This window comes from Ailuropoda melanoleuca, chromosome 14 (assembly GCF_002007445.2).
Source record: "Ailuropoda melanoleuca isolate Jingjing chromosome 14, ASM200744v2, whole genome shotgun sequence".
Lineage (NCBI taxonomy): Eukaryota > Metazoa > Chordata > Mammalia > Carnivora > Ursidae > Ailuropoda > Ailuropoda melanoleuca.
In genome coordinates, this window is record NC_048231.1 from 59,418,725 (window position 1) to 59,445,522 (window position 26,798).

At 42.1% G+C, this 26,798-nt stretch overlaps 1 protein-coding gene across 1 annotated transcript; it reads right to left on the reverse strand.

Annotated features, from left to right (window-relative positions):
- Positions 1 to 18,174: 18,174 nt before the first annotated feature.
- Positions 18,175 to 20,281, reverse strand: LOC117796123 (40S ribosomal protein S17-like). Its single transcript, XM_034643295.1, has one exon. The coding sequence runs from the start codon at positions 18,608 to 18,610 to the stop codon at positions 18,302 to 18,304; it is 309 nt and encodes a 102-aa protein (XP_034499186.1). The 5' UTR covers positions 18,611 to 20,281; the 3' UTR covers positions 18,175 to 18,301.
- Positions 20,282 to 26,798: the final 6,517 nt, after the last annotated feature.

Here is a 26,798-nt window from a genome sequence, read left to right on the forward strand (position 1 = left end):
AGATTGAAGGCTGTGGGCTGCTGGAAGCAGACACAGGCCTGTGGGGATCCCCTGAACCAAGGCAGGAGAAACATTCTTTTCCCTAACACCTGTAACACTCTCCAGGATGACTGTTTCTCTCGAAGCCATAGGCGTCTGTTTTCGCATTTGCTCCTTGGAGACAGAAACAGGATTACGATATATGGTGTTTTTTTCTCATTTCCTGCTATGTGTTGTTTTACGTTTCTGTGACAGCTCTTCTATTCTTTCCTCCAAGTGGTGAATCTACGTATGGCCACCCCCCCCCACCCCTGTTGATGGGGCACAGACTTAACAATGGGAATGTTTAGGGCATGGAATGCTCTGTAACCAGTGATTTTTCATCTGCTTTTTTAGAAAAAAAAAAAATCTTTCTACACATTTCAAGCCCACTTTGCTAGTGCAACAGAATGACCAGATAGAATCTCTCTTTGAAGATCTGGAAGCGCATTCACTGACCTCAGTGCCATGAGCCTGGGGACAAGCGCTGAGGACTGGAGCCAGAAGACGTGGGTTTGAGGATCAACTCTACTTGGGGAGCTGTGAGGTTCAGAACAAGCTGCTTTCAAAACAAAAACCGAAGAACAAAGCATGAAGTCTCAGTTCTCAGTTTCCTTCTCTGTAAAGTGGGGATAAGAAGCAAATTCACTTACTTCACAGGATTACGTGAAGATGATGAAAATCCTCCATGAAAGCATTTCCATTAACTTAAAACACTCTGCGACTATAAGGGTTTTATAACTAGAGATGCAGCTCTAGGGGCATAGGGGCTCAGGCTAAAGCTTCACAGGTGAGTCCGAAAAGTTGGCTGATCAAAGAAATCCCAAATTAAGTTTGACTTCTTACTATTTATCTTTTTGTCCTACAAGGGGGATGCTAGAAAAATAAATAAATAAATCGAAGCTGTTTTTCAGTTAGCTTCCAGTGCCCCCATACAACAGACTTAGAAAGTTGTTTGTTTTTAAGTGACTTGCCCCAAATCTCACAGCTAACAAGTGTAAGCATAAGATTCACACCTGAAATTCAGGCCTGCAGAAATGGGCTGCCAGAGGTTCTCATTTCATAATGGCTTAAACTAAAGAACAGGTGCAGAAAGATCTTAGAGGGGGCATCTGAGTGAAGGCCTAGTGCCAGGACCTGGACTCGGAGGTGAGGGCCACCCCACAACTCCTGGGAGAGCCGCCCTCAGGCGAGGAGCTCATTCTGATGGGAGAAGCCTGAACTGGGGCATTGGTAGACGGGATGCTTCCGGACGCCATCCTGGGGGGGCACATGCCAGCTGCCTTCTAACTCAACACCTTTGGCAGCTTGGGCCAAATCCCCAAGCAGAGGAACAACTCAATCCATGAGCCAACAACATAATAATGTGGAGCTCTGTGAACGATGGACAGGTCAAGTCTGTAAAAAATTCCATCGCCGGGGTGGGGGAGAGGGGCCCCTCTCCCCTTCAGTCAGCCCTGGGGCTGACAGAGACAAGCAACCAAGACCTGTGTGCGTGACGTCACAAGGCACTGTGGGGCCTCCGCTGGAGACGGGAGATGTGGCCGTTACACCTCCCGAGGCTGTGCACAAATGACTTACATGGTGTCATCACCACACAGATTTTCTTCTCTCTTTATCTCATTCCCGTGCTCCTGCCAGTGCCCGTGTTTGAATCAAAAATTTAAAATCTAAACTACGGATCTAAGTTTTTCTCATTATTGGGCCCCTCTCCATGGGAGCCCTGTGTTCCTTCTAGCTATGCTTCCCCTGCCTGAGAAGATCCAGCGTTCTGGGTACGCACAGCAGCTTTATGAGCAGACGGAAGTGGGCCTGACCCCTGGCCCTGGCTTTTTCCACCCCCAAGACTCCAGAAAGTCACTCAGCACCAGGTCTGTGTTGTTAGATGTGAAGAACAGGAAGGCAGATGTCATTCAAAGTTGAATTTCACATCATTGTTCGCTACCCCACTCCTTTTTAACATCTCCCCCAAATTTCACATCCTTAAAATTCCTACCTTTGCGGTATGGTTGGTCTGTTGTTGTTTTTCAGGGGAATTTACATTTTCCTGCTAGGAGATACTGGACTTTGCCAGACACATATGGCAAATCAATTCCCCATTCACATTCTGCTTTCTCGGGATGTTGGGAGAATTCGTGAGATGCAGCCTGGAAGACACAGCCTGCTCTTGGAGAAATACGATATATTAATATCACATTTAACAGAATGCTCTTTGCACAAAAGGCAAGTAACTGGCCGTTCATTGGTTTCAAACCCGCCCATCCCTGCCATGGGAGACAACACCTGTGGTCTCCGTCACCTGCGGCAGCTTGACTCTTTTGAGGGCGCACACATTTCCACTGAACAGTAGTCAAGTTTCTGATTAGCAATGTTGCCAGATTAGTAGGATTCTTTCCTCAAATGTGAGTCTAACAGGTTGCTAAGAAACTTACTCAAATTTTCCTCTCCAACTTTGTTCCTACGCTGCCTGTCTTCTTCTCCCACCATTCTGGGAGAGAATCCCAATCCATCCCATAAAACGGAATTTTGCTGTAATGAGAAACCAGGTCAGCTAGTGTCAGCAGCAACTATCAATACCTATGAAGGCTAAAAAATAAATTCACTATTTGAACATTGCATTGGCCACAGTTTTAATCATGTAGTGTGATTTTTTTCATTCCTGTCTTATCTCTTCCGTGCTATTGTACCTGCAACACCAGGCTGAGCAGAAATGCCTTCTGGAAATGCAGTGCTCAGGAAAGAGAAGAGCAGGTCGACACAGGCAGTCAAAAACCATCTTCTTGATAAAACGCTGCCCTTTCCTTCTAACTATGAACAACAATAGCAAAGGCATAATTAGCTTAGTCAAGTCTATTGGAAGGGAAGCGTCACTGACTCTCCAAAGGCAGGTTCCGAGAAGCTGCCTGGAGGTCCCACATGCTGCAAGTGGGGCTGGCCAGAGCCTTCCTCTCCTGGAAAATGAGGTTTCTGCTTAGGCCCCTGGATAGAATACGGGTCATCCCCTCTCCTGCTTTTCTCCTGCTCTTTTCCTCTCTCTCCTGACGTGGCAAGTGGTACCGATCTCTTTTTGCTTTATGTCCATTTTGTTCTTCTGATGGAGGAGATGAGGAGGATAGGAGGGGGGCCATAAATGATGTCCTCATTTTGTGCCTTCCCCTAGGTGACAGTTCACGAGAGGCCAGCAAGTGGGCTGTTCTCAGAATTGTTTCCCAAGAGTTTTGCTTTGTTCTATTTCCCCTATAAGCCTCTCTGACTTATTTTTGCTGTTGAGAAATTTGAACTCTTGATGGAATGAATATGAGGAAAACATTTTCTGTTTGTTTTCTTTTATATTGTTTGTTTGTTTTTATTCTGGGTCCACAATAAAATCTCTTAGCAAGTCATTATGTTTTCATAAGGAAAACCCAAGCTTTGGTCTAGTGATCCTTCCCTTCATTCTTATACAAGAAGGAGGGCCTGGGAAGGTTTCCTGGTACCATCAGGGGACATCACAGACCCAGCAACAGGTCCCTATGGTGGGTACATGATGACAGCAGAAAGGCCATGAGTGGAACGGGGATGCCAAGAGTAACTATTCAGGCAAGTCCTCAAGGAAGCATTCCAGTAGGACCCTTTATCTCCCAAACAGATTAAGGTGCTGATTCTGTTGACTTCAAAGCATGACAATTCTGGCCAAGCTTTTCTCAGTCAAGCCATCAAGCAGGCAGAAGGAATCCTATTCTCTTGATGCAATTGGAGGCATGATTCTCTATACCGTGGGGTGGAAGGATGTACTTTTTCCAACTACACGTAACCCTGCCCACCCAGAATCACTGCTCTTGAGGAGAAATGCCGCTCGCTCATGAGAATGAGCTATTGCTTGATGGTGAGGAGGTTAAACAAAACAAAGCAAAACAAAACTGTTGGGAGCCATTAGAATCTGCCGTGTGTGTGTGTGTGTGTGTGTGTGTGTGTGTGTGTGTGTGTGCGCGCCTGTGTTTGTGTATGTGTGTGTGTGTTTGGCCCCTGAGAAAAATTATTCCCAGCTCTCAGACTTTCCTGAAGTATGAACAGTGTTAAGAGATCCAACTTTTGATTTGAACTTGGGATTTTAAATTTAATATGACATATTAATGAAAGCAATGTGCGGTATTTACTCAAATCATAGTTTTCTGCAGGGTAGTGCAAGATTCAGTCATGGATAAATCAGGAGCATACTCCAGATTCTGAAAGAAAGAGGACCAGAAATCACAATGGGGGGGGGGATAAAAAAGACACCACTCAAAACAGAGTTATTTAAGTTTGAGAGGCAAACGATACTATTTGAGGGAAGTATTAAAAGCCGTGCATGGTCATAAACTCTATGAAGGCAAACAGTTGCATGCACTCTGCTCACCCTCACAGCACGGAGTATGTATAGTGACACTGGGGACCTTCGTGGAGCGGGAGCCCTGTGCTCTTGGTCGCTGAGCATACTTCTCTCCTGAATGTCAAGCCATCTGATGGCTCAACCCTTTATATACATTTAGATGTAGCTAAGTTGTGTTTTCATTAGTGGTAACTCAAGTGAATTGAGAAACATGACAGACTGAGCCTAACATTTTAGTGAGGTTCAATAACACTGGTTTGATTTTAGAAGGACACACATTTTTCTATTTAAAAAATTTCTCTGAGGGCTCTAAAGGCTCCAGTGCATTTTTTATAAAGGTGAAATGTATTCCTGCGCTAAATGAAAGAAGTTGGGATGCAAATGTGAAATTTTCCTTGAAATCAATGTACATGGAATCATGAAGGTTCCAAAGAAACTTTCTGGGAGCTATTATTTATTGAGTGCTTACTAGGTGCCAGACCAACTGGTTTATAAATGTTGGATGAAGGAAGGAAGGAAGGAAGGAACAAATGAACAGTCCTACAGAATACTTACTAATATTTCCTTTTTACCAATGAGGAAACTGAGGCTTGGAAGGCTGTAAGAAGTCACCTCATCTGATAAATCTTGGAATAGAATTCAAATCCAAACTCTCTGATTCTATGTGATGTGACAGAGATTCAAAACAGTGCTGGGAACAATCACATATCCTAAAAACCCCTCCGCCTTAGGCTGGCTGATGAAGATAGCTTTTATTTTTCTCCTTGAAGTTCCTAACTTCCCCCAATGAGTGCCAATGTCCTCATTCATTTTCTCACATTACTCATCTCTTTTACCCACAAAATTCTGGTTGAAATTAGTGGAATCTTCATGCTTAGGAGCTTCTAATGACACAGAGAACTGGGAATACTAACCCAATGTTCTGATCTTTTAAAAAAGCCCAGACAGAAAAGAATATTGGCCCCAGCGGTCAAAACCCAGACAACTCCAGTTTTGATGGGACAGCTCCCAAAAAGTTCAGATGCTTCCCTGAACTTATCCAAACCTTGGGCGGTCTCCTGCTTTTCCGGAGGGAACATGCTTGGTGGATGATGCACCAAGTTTGAAACACATGGAGAATGCCCTCCATAGGGACTCTTGGGTCTTATGTGAGGTTAAATCCCAATTGCACATCAGGCTGCCATGGTATTTTTTTCTCTGGAGAAATATAAGCAGGCTTTGTTGTGTTGCAAATGAAATCTCAACCACACAGAAAGCACTGGAAGTTATATTAGGTGAAGTTATTAAACTTCTGTTTTTGGTCTTTACTTACCAAGTACCTACCATGTGCCAGATACTTCCCTAGATGCTTCAGCCAAATTATTTTCTTTAATCTTGTCAACAAACCCACAACATAGTTGTTGTCTCCACTTAACAAATAAGGAAACTGAGGCCTGGGTTGATGAAGTAACATGACCAGAGTCATATGACTTATAGGTGGCAGTTGGGATTGGAACCAATTCTATCCGTGTCCAAAATGTGTGCACTTAACCACACCATCATGTGCCCTGATCAGCCCAGAAAGACATGAGCAAAGATTTCATTTGTGGGTGGATTTGTACTCTACCTTTATTTCCATTTGACTGCAGCCTCCTCTGGTCCATTCCAGAAGCAGGGATGGAAGTAGTGGAGCTGGTGGGCACCTCTGGTTCTCATATAGCAAACATGGGTAACGTGGTCAAGTTGCTGGGCAGAGGTCCTCAGCTTCAGGCCAAGTGACAGAAGTTAATGCAAACCATCAACTGGCTGGAACCTCTGAGAGGCCATCAGAAAAAGCCTGACAAGAGAGACTAAGAAATTCATGGGTGACTTTAGAAATCAGAAATAAATCAGGAGGAAAAAACAATTGATGTGCAAGCCAGTTCCCTAAACACTAGAACCTCACAGAATCATTAAAAGTCCCCATAACTTGGGCCTGACTGAAACTGTGGTCCCTTCACTGAAGTAATTTAAATCAACTATTTATTTTGGCTTCCCTTCTCAATGACTTGTTCTAATCGAAATGCTTTGATGGGATGTACAAAAGGAATAAAAATATGATTGAGAAGCCAGAGAGTAATATCTTGGTTTAAAACAATTGTGAACATAAACTTTAATCTCTGGCCATGTTATAAGGGCTATTTTGACCGACTAGGGCAAAGACTTATACTATTTAGAAAAGAATTTGGGGTTTCAGAGTGTGTGAAATGCATTCTAATACTACCCTTACAGAATATATTTCCACCAAAATGCCTCTTATTCTACCTATAAATCAATGCACATTTGATATCTAAAACTCCATGTTTTGGAGGCTTTTATAATAATCTATGGCTTATAAGAAGCTAGTCAGTTTCATGCTGAGTTTGAGCAATATTTGGGGGACCTGGTCTCCTGCTTCTCCTCAAGCAAACCAGTGGGGTTCCTTCCTGCTCTACATGAAGTACTTCCATTGATGTACATAAAATTCATCTGTTGGTGGTGTGCTTACCTGAACTGGATATTATCTTCCTGAAGCCAATAACAGCAATAAAAAACAAGTGTTAATATTTATTAAAATATTACCATATGTCAGGTATTCTCCAGCAGAACTGGGTTTGAAGCCTGGCCAAGCTATTTGACTACCTGTGAGATCATGGATAAGTTACTTATCTCTCAAATCATCAGTTTTCTTATCTACAAACTGATAATAATACATTGGTTTGAGAAAGACAAATACCATATGATTTCACTTATATGTGAAATTTAAAAAACAAATGAACAAACAAAAATCAGACTTTTAAATACAGAAAGTCAACTTGGGGATTGTCAAAGGGGAGATGGTGGGCGATGGGTAAAAATAGGTGAAGGGGATTAAGAGATACAAACTTCCAGTAATAAAAAAAGTAAGTCAAGGAGATTAAAAGTACAGCATAGGGAATATAGTCAATAATACCGTAATAATGTTGTATGGTGGCAGATGGTGACTATACTTAGTGCGGTGAGCAGTAATGTATGGAATTGTCGAATCACCACGTTGTACACCTGAAACTAATATAACATTGTATGTTAATTATATTTCGACTAAAAAAAAAAAAAAGAGCTGCAAACAGAACCTGAAAACTAAAGGAGACTTAAAAGACTAAAAACCAAAAACCCCAAAAACCCAACATTGGTTTGCACAGAAAACTAAATAAGATAACATATGTTGTATTAGTTTGCTAGGGCTGTCAAATACCACAGAGTTGGTGGCTTAAACAAAAGAAATTATTTTCTCACAATTCTGGAAGCTAGAAGTCCTAGATCAAGGCGTCAGAGGGTTGATTTGTTCTGAGGCCTCTCTCCTTGGCTTGTACATGGCTGTCTTCCCCTCCAAGGCTTCACATGGTCTTTTCTCTGTGCGTGTCTGTGTCCTAATCTCTTCTTCTTTCATACAAGGAGACCAGTCAAATTGAATTAGGCCTATCCTAATGACCTCACTGTAACTTAATTATCTTTCTACAGACCCTGTCTCCACACATAGCCACATTCTGAGGTACTAAAGGATTTCAACATATGAATTTTAGGGAGAAAAAAATTAATCCTAAAACATATGTGAAATGCCTAGAACATGGCCCACTTTCAATAAAAGCGAGCTCCCCTCTCCTCCCCACTTCCAAGCTTGGTGTAAAGAAGACACAGGGCATGAGGTACATGGTCTTTCTGTGGATTGTTCGGGTTCTTTAACAGATACGAAAATGCAAAATAATCCCATTAAAATGGGACTTCATTGCTGTGCACTGGCAGGCCTTCAGTTTAAAAACAGAGACAGACTAGACTTCACTTTACATCTCAAAAAGTGTATGTCAGGGTACAAGGAGGAGTTTTTACTTCCAGAACTCTCAGTTCGCATTGATTTAACTTCTAGTCAAAGGCAAGCAAAATCTAGAATGACGGTTACAGCGATGTTGATGTGACAGGGTGGTAATAGCAGCTCACATTTACTGAGGACAGGCACATATGAAGCTTTTCAAATGCATTTTCCCATTTCATCTATCACATCTTCTACAAATGAGTAGCTGTGTGTGGTCTTTCAAATAAACTGAAGATTTTTTTAAGTTTTTTTTTTTTTTTTAAGGAGAACACATAAGGAATTTCTACATGTAAGAAAGGGTAAAATCAATGTTGATTTCATGAGAAGACTCACCAGCCCAGTTGATCGTTATCACTCTAACTGTAGTTTTGTTGATATTTAAGGACAAATAAATCATGTCTGAATTGACTAGAGAATGCTGAAATCCACTTTTGGAACCAGAGCATGTTCTGGAATACAGAGATTCCTCGGTAGGTGTCGATGGACCAGGAGAGCAGGAGACGACCTGCTTTCAAGTCCTTCTCTACCCAGCACACTGCTCTGCATGCCACGAAGATAAACAGACATCGGTGGAAGGAATGATGCACCACCCCACTAGACTTCCGAGTTCTTCTCTCCTTTTGGGATCAGCATGGCTAACAGCTCCGATGGTCTCACTGATCAAACAGCTGTCTGTGCCCCTCTTCCGGACATTCAAGAGACCCCGAAAAACACACTTCTGCGGAAGGAGGGAGGCCACCGCTTGGCTCCTTTGGAATTTACTCTCAAGTGTTTTAGGGGTTTTGGGCAAGAATCTTAGTCATGTGAATGCATCTGTACAATAATTGTTGGGAAAGTAGGAAAAGCAAACGTTGACATTTCCACGGTTTTTATTTAATGGTACTTCTACATCCACCCCCCAAGAGAGACAGATGTGGCAGCTTCCACTGACAGTGATGGGAACACACATTTTGAAATGTTGCAAGTCACAGAAACATTTAGGCCATGGTAGTGCCTGCCGGATTCTGCTTTGCCTGCTTCTGTCAGAAGAGGCAGGCTGCCTCTTCCCCATTTAGCTCAACGCAACCACCCATCAGAAAGGGTCGAGTGGCATTGCTTTGGGTAACTCTTCCAGACTTGAACAAAGGCATAGGGGAGACAGATGCAAGCAGAGAGCTGCTTTCTGTCAGCTCGCTCTCTGGACATGCTCAGGCCTGCGGGCAGGGCTTTTGATTTTCTGGCCTGCTGTCATCCCCATTGAGCAGCAGCCTTGGCTGGGTCATACACAACATTTTTTCTGTCTGAAGGATGACCTGGTTAGCAAAGGACAAATAGTAGAGCTCCCAAAAAATAATTAAGTCTTTGGACCTCTTTCTGCAAACACAAATCTGTGTGAGGTTTTCTGGAGCAATCGCTGTAGACTGCATTCCAAAGGCCAAAAGGCAAAACACCATGCTGGTCAGTAACCCATGGTCTCTCCATAAATAGCACCATGCCTTTCTGAAGCAATGAGACAGAATGTTAGACAGTCCCATTTGTGGTACCAGCCGGATGGAAGCTTTACTAATATACATGAATATGACAAAGACCACAGGGATGGACCGAGGACCAGGGACCAATTCAGTCAAAGCACAGTATGTTGGACAATTCATTTAACTACTTGGGGCCTCAGTTTCCTCAGCTCTAAAGTTAGGCTAATAGCTCTGTTCTAGGAGGTGATCCGTTTAACCAGAACAGTCACTGAACGCCTACTACTTGCGCAGCACCGTGCTAATGACTGGTGGAAAGACCAAGCACGATGTGAGCGCCTAGCTGAACAGCTGCCTCATAAAACGCTTTCCCCAAATGTTTGTTGCCTATGGAAGAAGGGTTGGGAAAGAGATAGCCCTGGGTTTTCTTTGAAAATGTGGGTATGTATTCAGGTTCTTGGGTTATTTATTCAAAGCATTAAAAATCGCCTTCTTCTAAGGCATAATGATTAAGCCCTGGAAGCAGAAAACCAAGACCCTGGGAACAGAGAGTTAAGACAGGAACAGTGAGCTCCGTTTCAGCTCAGGGGGACCTTGACTGAGCTTTGACATATGTGAATAGACTCCCAGGAGAATCCATGGCTTCAGATCTAGGTCCAAATAGGTAGAGTGGAGGGGAAAGGTGCCGGGGGTGGGGGGTGATGAAAGGGGCAAATTAATCTCTTACGATGAAAAGCATAGGATAATTCCTAGGAACAAACTAACAGACGTGTTGATCCCGTGAGCAGCCTTAGTGATTTCAGTGGTTGGCTGGAGGGAGGGGAAAATTGAGCTAGCGTTAATCACGCTCCCAAGTTCAACTCCAGCTTCTCACAAAAGAGACGATAACTGGTAATCGCCATCCTGGTCCTCACAGCACCCAGGGTCAAGGCCTGGCTGGAATCACCCAAAAGGATTTCAGATGAGGCCTGGAAACATGTGCATTTAAGCTTCTTCCGGAATACATGCTGCATGTAGAAATGGATTTTTCTCAATCTAAAGAAAATCTGAACTTAATCAGAGTAACTGGGTGCGTTAGAGAATCCCATACTTTTTTTTTTCCTCAGGAGAAGCATGTGGCCAAAACCAGCCAGCGGCCCTAACCCCACCTATCTGAAGCCCAAGTTTGGATAGTAGCTTTTTTTTGTTCAATAGAAATCCTTTTTAACAACCATGTATCCTCCAGTTGCCTTTTCCTTGTGTTTTGTGATTTCTTTTGGCATTCTCGTGCTCCTCTAAGGGTTAACAGAAGGTTAACAAAGATGACCTCGGGGAGTTGGAGGACTTGGTGCTTCAGAACATCCCCTGGGCGGGGACTACAGATGGCAGGTCAAAATCGACATCACTCTTCAGCTGCCTGGTATGCACCTTACGAAACCAGGCACACCCATGCTAAAATTACGAATTGGCCTGCACTCAGGGCAAATCCCAAGTGCGTTCCTTCTTCCAGTGATATATGGAGAAGCAAAGGGTGGAAGTTGAGTATGGAGAGAGGAGGAGAGGAGGTGGGGCATACTGAGATGGCAGACAGGGGAAGTAAAGGCACGCCAGAGCATCCGATGCAACCAATCTGTGAGGAGACCCTCCAAATGCTGGAATGTCTTCCATGCCAAAGCAGCTCAGGATGAGTCCAATTTTAGCCCAGGAGAAATGAATCATCTATAGGGCAAAAGGTTTAAAGAGAAAAAAAGCATTATTCCAAGTATGCAGTGCTGTCCACATCCAAAACTTCTAGGTCAAATACAGTGAAGAACTGATGTGGGAAAAAGAAAGCAGCCCGAGCTCTGAGTGCTCTGGGTCGGCTGGCAGCTGTCCTCGTCCTCACACCACTTATGTCCCGGCCCTGTTGGTGGGCTATGGGAGGAAATCTCAGGCCTTGTACGTCTTGTTGCTTGGGGAATGCAGGCTGGGAGTTTCTGACTTGTACACCCTTTAGTTAAAGGGGATACAACCTTTACGATGATGATAATGATGATAAAAACATCTCAAAAAAGAATGGGGCATGCACAGGCTTATGTGTTATTCCAAGCTCTGCGGAAGGCGAGAGGGTCTCAAACAGCAAAATCTTATTTGCTCATGCAGCTCTGAGTAACTGAAGGGGGAAAAAGCTCAGAAAATAATTGATTAGATGCCAATTCACATAGCTCACTTAGCCTGCTTTTTATTATCAGTATTTCTTTAAAAGGCTAATAGATCCTGTTCTTGACAAGCATGAAGCCAGAAGGTGGGCTCTTATCCAGTGTTTTCATTTTTCAGCCCTCAAGAGGCAATGATTAGATCTTACTATTGAATGCACAAACCACACTCACTGTGTGAACTCTCTGAGAGCACTCCCCACCTAGAGATAAAAAAAAAAAAAAAGAAGAGAAGTTTTATTTGAAGGATTGTAAAAGGAAGAAGGAGGAGCGTTCTGGGTCTCTTTGGGCCAACTGATTAAGGATGAGTTGATTTTCTTACGACCACTCTCAATCTACTCTCCCAGGGAGGAGGGAAACCTGAGAAGACTATACTTCAGTGATTTAATTCCAGGTCTAAGAATAGCCAAACCTGGGCTGGAGAGTAAAAGTCAACCAGTGAAAGAGTGTTTGCAAAGTGATCGAAATCCTTGAATCCTAGGTAATTGCTGTGAGTGGAGTTTCTCTCTCCCACATCTCATAAACTGTAACTGAACTTAGGACAATATGCCAATCAATGAATGCTCTCCACAGATTGCATGATCTAAAACTGAGCTACAAGGAGCCAAACGTGATTAAAATGTGCTACCAGTCATAACTTCATGGCAATGCTTCTCAGGGGCATCCTTGGGTCCGATAAACACTGGACACATTTTATTCATTACAACACAGTCAATATCAAGTTGCCACACATTTTATCTGTGTCTGCCATGTAACTACCCTCAACATAACCTAAATGTGCAGCACTCTCTCCTTCCTAATGGGATTGATTAGTGAGTCTCTGGGTGTGCCCTTGGGGGTTAGCTATCCACTTCCATCACCAGTCGAGTGAATGAAAAGAGAAAAGATCTTTTCTCCAAGGAAAAAGACATGCGAGTGAATGGATGGCCCTAAATCCTAGCCTCTGGGGTTAGTTCCTGGATAATTCCAGTTCCTTCTGATGAAGGCAGACTCCCGCTATGAGGTGCTGGAGGGGTTGCCTGGGCTGGAGGTCCCTTCCAGTATTTGGTTGGTTAGATAGCTTATTTGTGATGCTGTAACTAAGGAGTTTCTTAGAGTTCTCAGGTTAAATCCTTATCTTTTGGGGATTATAATTCAGTTACAAAATGTTTCTCCTAAACTGAAACTTGGTATACTAAGTCTTGGTCAGAATAAAAACATTATAAGAAATTTCCATAAATGTCACTTACACCTTAAAAATTGTTTTGTAAAATGGCAAAACCGTATCTTTAGAACATATGCAGATGTGATTTATAGTTTCATGTTTCTTATTTCCTTGTTATTTGTTTACATACAAATATGGTCACCTACCTTTTTAAAAATCAGGTTTTTCATTATACCATTTAAATTACATTGTTAAATAAATTTTAATACCACAGAAATTACCTTTCAATATTTACCAATTAGTATTGAGAACATAGCCTCAAGTATAACAATGTGTAGAAATGACAACATAGATGAGTCCAGATATTACAAAAGCAATACATAAATCAATCTTATTACTTTAAGGGCACATTCAATGTCCTCTATCAAAGCCATTGTGCACTGACAGTGAGCCCATCTGTGTTTCCTGGGAGCTGTGAGAAACAGGTGATAACACTCAACCCCAGGGAAGACAACAGGTAAGGGGGTTGAAGGAAAACCTGTCTTCTCTATCCTGTTAGGGGTGAGATGCCACGACAGCATTTCCCCCACGGTATCTCACAAATATATTAGTGGTTTTTTTTAAAGGGAGGTTAAATATGTTTGAGCCTTGGAAAATTTGCTACTATACCCATAGCACCGTCGACGTGAAACCCACATATCGTTGTACTTCATTGCTCTGTTTTGTCTACCGTATTTTTCCCATGGCTCTTACTACAGAAATGCTCAGCCAGGGGTTGCCTGGGTGGCACAATAGGTTAAGCCTGTGACTCTTGGTTGACTCTTGGTTTCAGTGCAGGTCACGATCTCAGGGTAATGGGATTGAGCCCCACATCCTTTCTGCACTCAGTGCAGAGTCTGCTTAAAACTCTCCCTCTCCCTCTGCCCTTCCCCCCCCAAATACATACATAAATCCTTAAAAAAAAGGAAAGAAAAAGAAACGCACAGACAGGTTCTCACTCTTTGCCACCCCATGGGTGTATGTATTCAAAGGCTGATAGGCAGTTGGGAAAGGTGGCTGTCACACATTCACAGGGAATTTGAAGAGATGACACCATCATGCCAACTATTAACACTATATTAAAAAGGCGACACGATTTTTTTCCAATTTTTCTAATTGACTCTTTTATTAAATAGGGTTTGTTCACTGCCTCCCTGGTGTCTGTTGTTTTCTCACACTCTTGGCTGACTTACCTTCACTCCCTGGGCACTTGGGAACACGCTCTCAGCTGGGTGGAGAGGCCTCTCAGAGCTGCCAAATTCGGAGCGAGTTTGTCCTCCACAAAAAAGTAATTAAAATATTCCAATGTAGTTCCTCTGAGAGGGCTAGAAGCTCTCAAGTTCTCTCCTGCTACTTTATCAAAAACTCCTGGGTAGACATTGAACACCGTTAACAGTGCCAAAAATAGAATGCTTTTTTTAATTGAAATAATATATGTATTTATTCTTAAGGCCAAATGAAAGTCCACTATTCTCTTTTTGGACATTTTTATTGGATGGTGTGTGTGCGTGTATGTGTGTGAGAGAGAGAGTCACCCCAAAGGAGAGCCGGATTGTGTCCCAATCTAATGGGAAGTCCATGCTGTATGCTGTTTTTCAAAGAGGTGCAGTGAGAATCCCTGAGAATTCACCAGTCGCTTCCAATTTTTATCATTTCACAGTTACTTTTCAGAAGTGGCTTACTAAGAGCATCTCATTTAAGCCCAGGAGTAAGTTAATACATCAAGAGAAACATTCAAAACCTTGATGTCTTTTGTTTGTAATTTCCTTGTGTGTTTCATGTCCCCCAGAGCAGATAAACAAGGGATGTTCACTAATTAGAGTCAGAAACCTCTCAACCCAAAATGTCTGGAAAATCCCGTGTTCTGTTAGTTCTAACATACATGCATCAGCCATAAGGGATGTCCAATAGTGCAAGACCATAAAATCCCTTCATGTTTTCTGTTTTAGGGAAATCCTGCGTGGTTGCTCTAGGGTCATAAAAAATTACTAATGTGTTTTCTCATGGCGCGGGGCCATAACATAAGGCCCTGTGCAATGGTACTGTAAGCAGCCTGTAATCACAAACAAATGTATCCCACCAGCAGATGAGATGTTATCTGAGAAAGTGTGAGAGGTTAGAGCTTGAGCCTTGGTGTCAGCTATGCAGCAGGTCCCTCCATAGCTGCAGGCCCCAGAGGCCACGCAAATGAAAATGACAGTGCCTGGAAGATGGGGGTGGGAAGGGGGATGCCAAGAGAGATGAGGTCATCCCAAAGAACATCCAGCTTCCCTCTGAATGGAAAACAAGAAGAGGCTTCAACTCTGGTGCTATCTGGATTCAGAAAGGAGGTGGAGTTTATGGGTCAGGTTGAGGGAGGTGTGGGAATCCCCAGGAGGAGGAGACAGGTGATATCAATGGGTGTCCCAGGACGGGGGATGGGTAGCCAAACCCGGAGCCAGCAGTCCTGGAGCCAGCCTTGTATCAGCAAGTGAAATGGGTTGTCTATTTCCACCACCACTTATCTGACAAGTTCAATGGTTAGGTTAGCGCATGAGGAGGCAGTTAACATAAGAGCAAGGTTGCTCCCCCGCTACAGGTCTGCTTGGGAGGACATTCAGGGCAGCTTTCATAGACCAAGTATCACTGGCATCATTCTGTCCCAGATGAAAGGAAACTCTCACAGAGAAGCTGATATGTTTTGCCTTAGCCTCCAAAAAGGAACTTTTGAGCTGTGAACAGTGACATTTCTCCAGGTGAGTTCCTGTGCCCTGTAGGAGTGTTTTCCAGAATTCTCAGATGGGGGTGGGAGGGCGATTCCATAGGGGCAGTACAATCAGATTACTGGGAAACAGTGCAGTGACCCAGAAACAGGGCTGTGTAGTGGAAATGTACAGGTTAAAAATCCTGGATCCACCACTCCCCAACTGATTTTGAGCAAGTTATTTATGCTTTCCAAACTTTGCTTTACTCTTCTGAAAACAAGGAGAGAAATAGCTGCCTTAACGATTGTTGTACAAGTAAATCTCCGACTTAAACACTACTCTTATGCCAGCAACTTCCAGGTCTTTTCTCTCTGGCCCAAATTTGTTTTCTAAGTTTCACAACTGTACACTCTATCCCATGTCCCACAGGTTCTTCGAACCAAATGTTCCAAATGGAAAGCATCATCTTTCCTTCCCTCTAACCTCACAGATCTGCTTTCTACTCAGCTAAAGATGCCATCATGCATCGCCAGAAAACTTGGAAGTCTCTTGAATTTCTTTCCCCCTCATCACCGCTCTCCAATCACAGAAACCAGCAAGCTTCAGCTCTTGATTCCAGCTCTTTTGAAGCTCACTTGCTGTATCTCCATCTCTAGTTTGGGTGCCACCATTCAGCCTAGATCATTGCAAGAATCTCCTGTGCCTACGGCTGGCCCCTTCTCCACCCTCCATCCAGAGACACCTTTGGGAAGAGCAAGTCCTTTTAGTTCACTCCCCTCCTTACACAGCTTCTCATTGCCCTCAGGATATTTCTTACCCAAGCTGGCCAAGATCTGGTCCTTTCTTAATACTCTGGCATCATATTTGGTCTCCATAGTTCTGGCACTATAAATTCTCTCTATACTGAACTCTGTTGACTTTCACTCATCTCTGGGCCTTCACAGAGGCTGTTTTCTCTGCCTGGAATCTGTTTCCCTTCCCTTGCCACCCTCCCCCTCATCTAATTGCCACTCATTCTTTAGGTCAACGTACATATCACCTCCCACAGGAGCTTTCCCTGTGCCCCCAAGGCTGGATATGCATCCTCCCAAGTGCAGCCGCCATACCCTGTAATCTCCTTATCACAGGCACATGACCTTACAATACTGGACTCTCCTGGAACTGTCAGTCTTTACTAGAGAGCAAACTCTTTAAGGACATTGTATCTTCTTTAAAGGAAGGAAGAGAGGGAGGAAGAGAGGGAGGGAGGGAGGGAATAATATGACATGTTAAGCACCTAGCACAGAATCAGTCACATACCAACAAATGCAAGTCTCCACTCTATATTGATAAAGTGCACATCTTTACTTTTCTTATCCAGGCCCCATAATTACTTTTTCACACTCAGCAAAGTGGTGAAGTCTCTTCACATCTAGGTACACGAAATTTCTAGTCAGCCAAGCGTCCCCAAAACCCAGTAGGCTGCATCAGTTTCAGAAGCCTCCAGGTTGGAGGTTTTGTTTGTCCAACAAGGTCTTTATTCTCCTTTACTATTTTTTTTTTAATTAACAGACTTTATTTTCTAGAGCAGTTGTGGATTTACAGAAAAACTGAGTGGAAAGTACAGAATTCTCATATATCCCCTTACTTCTCACCCACACACAGTTTTCCTCTATTATTAACAGCTTGCATCAGTGTGGTACATTTACTACCATTGATGAACCAGTGTTGATACATTTTTATTAACTAAAATCCATAGTTTACATTAAGGGTTACTCTTTGTATTGTACAAATTTGGGGGTTTCAACAAATGTATGTACCCACCCTTACAATATCATACAGAATAGCTTCATTGTCCTAAAAGATGCCAGTGTTCCATTTTATTCATCGTTCTCTCTTTACCCCTTCTCATCTTCCCAAACCCCTGCAATTATTGTCTCTATAATTTTGCCTTTTCCAGAATGTCATACAGTTGGAATCACGCAATATGTAGCCATTTCAGATTGGCTTCTTTCACTTGATAATCAGCAATTAAGGTTCCTCCCTGTCTTTTCATGGCTTGATAGCTCATTCCTTTTTATCACTGAATATATATTCCATTATCTGGATGTACTGTAATTTGTCCATTCACCTATTGAAAGACATTTGGGGCAATTATGAATAAACATTTCTGCGAGCATCTCTCTGTGGCCATGAATTTTCAGCTTACTTGGGTAAATATCAGGGAGCACAATTGCTGGGTCATCCGGTAGACTAGGTTTAGCTTTGTAAGAAACTGCCAAATCGCCTTCCAAAGTGCTTGTGCTATTTTGCATTCTCGCGAGCAGCGAATGAGAGTTCCTGCAGCTTTACATCCTTGTCAGTATTTGGTGTTGTCAGTGTTTCAGATTTTCATCATTCGAATAGGTGCGTAGTGGGGTCTCATTGTTTTAATTTGCAATTCTCTAAAGATATATGCTGAGCATTTTTTCATATGCTTCTTTTCCATCTGTATATTATCTTTGGTGAGGTATCTGTTCAGGTTTTAGCCCACTTTTTGTTGTTGCTGTTGTCCAAGGTTTATTGGAGATATTATAGTCCAGCAGAAAGATGCAAACAGCTCCACATGGTGTTTTGAAATTCATCCCAACTGTAGGCTGACCTGTAGATTGGACACACTGCCAAAGTCCCAGAGTTTTAACATGTCCTTAGTGTCAGGATCTATTTCCATGGTCTCCTGATCCGGGGCTGAGACATGAGGAACACAATTCTTTCTCCTTCCTCTCTCTTCCTCCTGCAGCCTGATGGAGATCCCTCTCCCCGGGCCTCTCTTAATCCACTTCATCAGATGTGTGACATCGCCCACTATCTTGTCACGGAGATTGTTGCTGGGAATAATGTTGATCTCCTTGCAAACATACTTGTTGGTATGGAAGTTGTCCAGGCACATGTGGTACTCTTCAGTTATGACCTGGGCTTCTGCCTTCACGGTTTTGGTGCGAACTCAGCCCGGGTTAGTGGGTATGGTAAAATAGAAGTTTTGGCCTACTTTTTAATTGGGTTGTATTTTTTTTTATCATGGAGTTTTAAGAGTGCTTTATGTATTTTGGCTACAAGTGCTTTATCTGATATGTGTTTTACAAATATTTTCTTCCAGTCTGTGGCTTGTTTTTCAGTCATACAATCTCCCACACTTTTGAATGATAGTTTTGAGGGATGTAGAACCCTGGATTGATGGATTTTTTTGTTTGAACATTTTAGATATTTCATTCTACTCTCTTGTTGCTTGCATGGTTTTTGATGAGATGCCCAATGTAATTTATATCCTTGCTCCCCTAAGGTAAGTGTTTTGTTTCTGAGAGAGAGAGAGAGAGAGAGCGAGCGTGTGCGTGCACAAGCCACGGCTGGGGAGGGGCAGAAGGAGAGGGAAAGAGAGAATCTTAAGCAGGCTCCACGCCCAGTGCAGAGTCCAACATGGGGTTCAGTCTCACAACCCTGAGATCATGACCTGAGTGGAAATCAAGAGTCAGACGCTTACCTGACTGAGCCACCCGGGTGCCCCTTTCTCTGCTTCTCTAAGGATTTTCTCTTGGTCACCGATTCTCTGAAATTTAAATATGATATGCCGAGGTGTGTACCTTTAGATATTTATCCAACTTGTATTCTCTGGGGTTCCTGAGTCTGTGTTTTGGTGTCTGTTTTTGGACATTATCCCTTCAAATATTTTCTCTACTCCATTCTCCCTTTCTTCTCCTTCAGATATTCCAACAATGCATATGTTTCATTTTTTGTAATTGTCCCACAGTTCTTGGATGTTCTGTTTTATTTCACTTCCATTTGTTTTTCCTCTATGCATCTCAGTTTGGGAAGTTTCTTTCTATTGACATATCTGAAAGCTCACTGACTCTTTCCTCATTCATGTCCAGTCTACTGATGAATCCATTGGAGGTATTCTTCACATCTATTACAGTGTTTTTTATATATAACCTTTCTTTTTAATTCTTTCTTATACTTTTCACGTCTTTGCTTACATTACCCACTTATTTTTCATGTTGACTATTTTTTCCATTAGAGCCCTTAACATATTAAACATAATTATTTTAAATCTAATGATTCTACTATCTAATAATTCTAGCAACTGTGTCAGATCTAAATCTGGTTCTGATGCTTGCTCTGTTTCTTCAGGCTGTGTTTTTTGTTTGGTTGTTTTGCTTTGAACTTTTTTTTTGTTGAAACCCTCACATGATATATCAGGTAGTAGGAGGCCTTTAGTATGAGGTTTTGTGCTAATTTAGCTAGGAGTTGGGCTGTGTGTAATATTTGCTGTAGCTGTAGGTTCCAAAGACTTCAAATTTCTCTTACATTCTTGTTTTATCTCCCTTGTTAACTTTGGGCTTTCCCAAGTACTTCATCTTAGAGAAAGCCTGTGTCTTGCAACTCTTTCAGTGGTAGGCCAGTATTTTTATATTGAAGCCCTGGTTGGTGGCAGTAGCAGGAATAAGTGTGGGGGAGGGGAAGCATTCCATAATCTTATTAGTACACCTCTGTCTCTTAGCAAGCCTGTGTCGCTGGGCTGTGACCTTCCCAACTGTTTCTTAGCTATCTGCCCTTCCTCCTTAGATGAGACAGGATGGTTAGAGAGGGGTCTATGAAAATTAAGTATAGGGCAAAACTGTTTATTTGGGGCCTTAGTGCATATCATCTGCTCCTAGGAGCACTTTTAGGTCCATAGGTGTTGAAAAGAGTGAGAAGGACAAAGCTTTCGGGAGACCTAACTCTGAAGAAAGGCTGGAGATACTGGGATTGCCTGAAACAGAATCTGGAGCAAGAGCGTGGTGGCGGGGGTGATAGGTGGTGTTGTTACCTGGCTCATGTTTCCTCTGTGAGCTAAAGGAATAAACTGCAAAGTCTTGGGCTGGAAGACAAAATGCAGGTGAAACTAGTAAGGAACATTTAGATGATTCAAGGATTGAGAGAATGAATGAGTCAATAGACAGAAACTGCAAGTTATAGAAATTGTGGTCAGTGAACTAAGCTACATCAAGGTCCTGTAAGTGACCACGTGGAGAAACTGTAACAGAAACTGGTGTGTGTGTGTGTGTGTGTGACCAGTAGAAACCAGCCCATTAGAGTGCCTTCAGTGTAGACATCGCGGATGTCCTGCCTATTTTGCTGCCTCTGACATTTGACATGCAGAGTGAGAGGGATATAATTGAGAAGGTTTCCCAATAGCAGAGCATACAAATATTTAAATGTTCTTATTTGAAGCATTTCATGATCCTAAGTTAGCAACTAATATGCCCAATTGACACTTCCACTCCAGGTGTAAGCTCCATTCCATTCTTCCTGTAGTTCATGACATCTCATTCTTCCCTTTTGATTGACTCAAATTAGGTGATAATAATAATACAAACCAGCCCGGTTTGCTCAAGGTCAAGAATGAGGAAAAAATGGCTCCTGGTTTTTCAAACAGTTTCTTTTTTACAATGGAAAAATGCTGTTTTAGTCTGAGTGCTTTATAGTTATCTCTGATGTATAGGCCAACTTAAAGATTTATTCACATTTTAGTAAGGAGTTTTCCTCTTTAGAAAGAACAGACTACACTACGGTGAAGAAAACACATGAAGGAGGGAGAACAGAGCAAAGTAAATAATGTATAAGAGAACTGAAACAAAATAAAGCATGAGAGACTATGGACTCTGGGAAACAAACTGAGGGCTTCAGAGGGGAGGGGGGTGGGGGATTGGGATAGGCCAGTGATGGCTATTAAGGAGGGCACGTATTGCATGGTGCACTGGGTGTTATACGCAAGTAATGAATCATGGAACCCTACATCAAAAACTAGAGATGTACTGTATGGTGACTAACATAACATAATAAAAAATTATTATTAAAAAAAAGAAACAAAATAAAGCAAAATGACACAGCTTCTTGTTCTTGGGGGGTGGTGTAAAGAGATAAGTGGTCACGGAGACAATTTCCTCAGGGCCTTGTGTGATGAGCTTTACTTGGGATTTGCTTCGTCACATGGCTTAGAGCAAAATATGACCATTCATTCAAAATATTTACTAATATTTTTCTGGCCTATTATGTGCCAAATATTATTCTCGGCACTAGACATATAGCAATAAAGAAAACACATGAAAAAAAAAATTCCCTGTATACACGGAGCCTACATTTTGTGGATGAGAGGGAGAACATCAGTAAACAAGTAAAATAAATAGTATGTTGAATGATGATATGCACTATGGGAAAAAATTAAACAGGAAAAGGGAAGAGAGTGCTGGGATGAGGGATATGGTTGCAATTTTAAGTTGGTTGGGGAAGCTTTCTCTGATTAGGTGATATTTGAGCAAAGACCTGAAGGTGGTGTGGGAGTGAGCCATGTGGCTCCATGGAGGGAGAGCATTGCAAACAGAGGGAATAGTTAGTATAAAATTCCCAAGTCAGGAGCATTCCTGGAATGTCGGAGAAACAGAAAGGAGGCATGTGGCNTCCACGCCCAGTGCAGAGTCCAACATGGGGTTCAGTCTCACAACCCTGAGATCATGACCTGAGTGGAAATCAAGAGTCAGACGCTTACCTGACTGAGCCACCCGGGTGCCCCTTTCTCTGCTTCTCTAAGGATTTTCTCTTGGTCACCGATTCTCTGAAATTTAAATATGATATGCCGAGGTGTGTACCTTTAGATATTTATCCAACTTGTATTCTCTGGGGTTCCTGAGTCTGTGTTTTGGTGTCTGTTTTTGGACATTATCCCTTCAAATATTTTCTCTACTCCATTCTCCCTTTCTTCTCCTTCAGATATTCCAACAATGCATATGTTTCATTTTTTGTAATTGTCCCACAGTTCTTGGATGTTCTGTTTTATTTCACTTCCATTTGTTTTTCCTCTATGCATCTCAGTTTGGGAAGTTTCTTTCTATTGACATATCTGAAAGCTCACTGACTCTTTCCTCATTCATGTCCAGTCTACTGATGAATCCATTGGAGGTATTCTTCACATCTATTACAGTGTTTTTTATATATAACCTTTCTTTTTAATTCTTTCTTATACTTTTCACGTCTTTGCTTACATTACCCACTTATTTTTCATGTTGACTATTTTTTCCATTAGAGCCCTTAACATATTAAACATAATTATTTTAAATCTAATGATTCTACTATCTAATAATTCTAGCAACTGTGTCAGATCTAAATCTGGTTCTGATGCTTGCTCTGTTTCTTCAGGCTGTGTTTTTTGTTTGGTTGTTTTGCTTTGAACTTTTTTTTTGTTGAAACCCTCACATGATATATCAGGTAGTAGGAGGCCTTTAGTATGAGGTTTTGTGCTAATTTAGCTAGGAGTTGGGCTGTGTGTAATATTTGCTGTAGCTGTAGGTTCCAAAGACTTCAAATTTCTCTTACATTCTTGTTTTATCTCCCTTGTTAACTTTGGGCTTTCCCAAGTACTTCATCTTAGAGAAAGCCTGTGTCTTGCAACTCTTTCAGTGGTAGGCCAGTATTTTTATATTGAAGCCCTGGTTGGTGGCAGTAGCAGGAATAAGTGTGGGGGAGGGGAAGCATTCCATAATCTTATTAGTACACCTCTGTCTCTTAGCAAGCCTGTGTCGCTGGGCTGTGACCTTCCCAACTGTTTCTTAGCTATCTGCCCTTCCTCCTTAGATGAGACAGGATGGTTAGAGAGGGGTCTATGAAAATTAAGTATAGGGCAAAACTGTTTATTTGGGGCCTTAGTGCATATCATCTGCTCCTAGGAGCACTTTTAGGTCCATAGGTGTTGAAAAGAGTGAGAAGGACAAAGCTTTCGGGAGACCTAACTCTGAAGAAAGGCTGGAGATACTGGGATTGCCTGAAACAGAATCTGGAGCAAGAGCGTGGTGGCGGGGGTGATAGGTGGTGTTGTTACCTGGCTCATGTTTCCTCTGTGAGCTAAAGGAATAAACTGCAAAGTCTTGGGCTGGAAGACAAAATGCAGGTGAAACTAGTAAGGAACATTTAGATGATTCAAGGATTGAGAGAATGAATGAGTCAATAGACAGAAACTGCAAGTTATAGAAATTGTGGTCAGTGAACTAAGCTACATCAAGGTCCTGTAAGTGACCACGTGGAGAAACTGTAACAGAAACTGGTGTGTGTGTGTGTGTGTGTGACCAGTAGAAACCAGCCCATTAGAGTGCCTTCAGTGTAGACATCGCGGATGTCCTGCCTATTTTGCTGCCTCTGACATTTGACATGCAGAGTGAGAGGGATATAATTGAGAAGGTTTCCCAATAGCAGAGCATACAAATATTTAAATGTTCTTATTTGAAGCATTTCATGATCCTAAGTTAGCAACTAATATGCCCAATTGACACTTCCACTCCAGGTGTAAGCTCCATTCCATTCTTCCTGTAGTTCATGACATCTCATTCTTCCCTTTTGATTGACTCAAATTAGGTGATAATAATAATACAAACCAGCCCGGTTTGCTCAAGGTCAAGAATGAGGAAAAAATGGCTCCTGGTTTTTCAAATAGTTTCTTTTTTACAATGGAAAAATGCTGTTTTAGTCTGAGTGCTTTATAGTTATCTCTGATGTATAGGCCAACTTAAAGATTTATTCACATTTTAGTAAGGAGTTTTCCTCTTTAGAAAGAACAGACTACACTACGGTGAAGAAAACACATGAAGGAGGGAGAACAGAGCAAAGTAAATAATGTATAAGAGAACTGAAACAAAATAAAGCATGAGAGACTATGGACTCTGGGAAACAAACTGAGGGCTTCAGAGGGGAGGGGGGTGGGGGATTGGGATAGGCCAGTGATGGCTATTAAGGAGGGCACGTATTGCATGGTGCACTGGGTGTTATACGCAAGTAATGAATCATGGAACCCTACATCAAAAACTAGAGATGTACTGTATGGTGACTAACATAACATAATAAAAAATTATTATTAAAAAAAAGAAACAAAATAAAGCAAAATGACACAGCTTCTTGTTCTTGGGGGGTGGTGTAAAGAGATAAGTGGTCACGGAGACAATTTCCTCAGGGCCTTGTGTGATGAGCTTTACTTGGGATTTGCTTCATCACATGGCTTAGAGCAAAATATGACCATTCATTCAAAATATTTACTAATATTTTTCTGGCCTATTATGTGCCAAATATTATTCTCGGCACTAGACATATAGCAATAAAGAAAACACATGAAAAAAAAAATTCCCTGTATACACGGAGCCTACATTTTGTGGATGAGAGGGAGAACATCAGTAAACAAGTAAAATAAATAGTATGTTGAATGATGATATGCACTATGGGAAAAAATTAAACAGGAAAAGGGAAGAGAGTGCTGGGATGAGGGATATGGTTGCAATTTTAAGTTGGTTGGGGAAGCTTTCTCTGATTAGGTGATATTTGAGCAAAGACCTGAAGGTGGTGTGGGAGTGAGCCATGTGGCTCCGTGGAGGGAGAGCATTGCAAACAGAGGGAATAGTTAGTATAAAATTCCCAAGTCAGGAGCATTCCTGGAATGTCGGAGAAACAGAAAGGAGGCATGTGGCTGGAGAGGTGTTAGACCTGGAAGAGTAGAAGGAGATGAAATCAGGAAAGTTTTAGGTGCCAGGTCATGGAAGGCCTTGTAAGTCATTGTAAGGACTGTTTTTTTACTCTCAATGAGATGGGGGTTATTGGAGAATTTTGAGCAAAGGGGTGACATGAGATGACATATTTTAAAGGCTCACTCTGCTGTGGTATGGGTAGACTTTAGAAGTACAAGAGAAGGAGCAGGGAGAAAGCTACTGGTAGCTTCCAGGAAGAAGTCATGGTTGTGGTGGGAATAGAGGAGGTGTTGAGAGGGTTCATGTTCTGGATACATTTCAAAGACAGACCCGACAGAATTTCCTGACAAATAGGATGTGGGATGTGAGAGGAAAGAGGAATCAATGATGACTCCAGGTTTTTGGTGTGAACAACTGGAAGGAAAGAGTTGCATTTCTTGAGGTGGGAAAACAGGCTCACAACAGGTGTGGAGGAATGATCATGAGCTTGTTTGGCTTCCAGACATTAGGGTGTTGGGAAGATGAAGAAGAACCAGCAGAGGACAATGGAAAGGAACAGCCAGGGAGGTAGCAGGAAAATGGAGAGAATGTGGTGCCCAAAATGATCAGGTCAAGAAAGTATTTCAAGGAGGAGGGATTGATCAACTGTGTCACCTGTTCAGCTAATCCAAGTAAAATGAGGACAGAGAACAGACCTATGGATTAGCCATGGAGAATATGGGCAACTCTGGCAATCCCAGTGCCCATGATCACGTAGGATAATACTTTAAGCAAGAAAAGAAAAATAAGCTGCATATATTTCAGGTTGAGGAATGAGGAAATGAGGTCATTGTCAAAAGGTTGAAGTCTATTTGGCAAGTTATCTATACAATAAAGGTGTGACTTTTGCCCTATCTCCACTCCATGCTCAACTACTGCTCATTAATTATGGTTCAAGTTTGCTAGTGAGCTCAGGGATGGGGTCCATGCCCTCATCATGTAACCTTGAACCTGTGCCCAAAATGACTTAGATTTTCTCATGATGAAAACAAACATAATGGTCACCACTAAACTAAAATATCAAAGCCCAGGAATTGCTGGCCTGAGGGAACAATGCTGGCACTGGATTTTCTGAAAAGGAAAGCCACATTCCACAGCTACCTAAAAGTCTGTAAAAATGGAACAATTAAAAAATACAGAAAAAGAAAAAACTGCCAACCCGAATCCCTTTGGGTGGATTAGATGGCTCCGGCATAGCTATGTCCTGATAAGAATGGACATTCCTCACTAGCATAATCACCTGTTGCAGGAAGTGTTGTAGAGTGAGTGAATAAATGAAATGAATCAATGAATAGGATTCATTAGTTATGGTTCAATGGCTCTCCCTGACTCATCTGACCACATGTTAATCATTATTTCTTGTTTCTTTGGCCCTACCAGACTTGTCTCTATATTCCTTGAGGACTACATAAAGACTTTCTATTCTTTACCACACTTAGTTCAGTATTAGACTTACTACTTAATGTATTTGTCAGGATTCTCCAGAGAAACAAAACCAATAGGATATATGTTATAAGAGGAGATTATTATAGGAATTGGCTCACGTGATTATGGAGGCTGAGA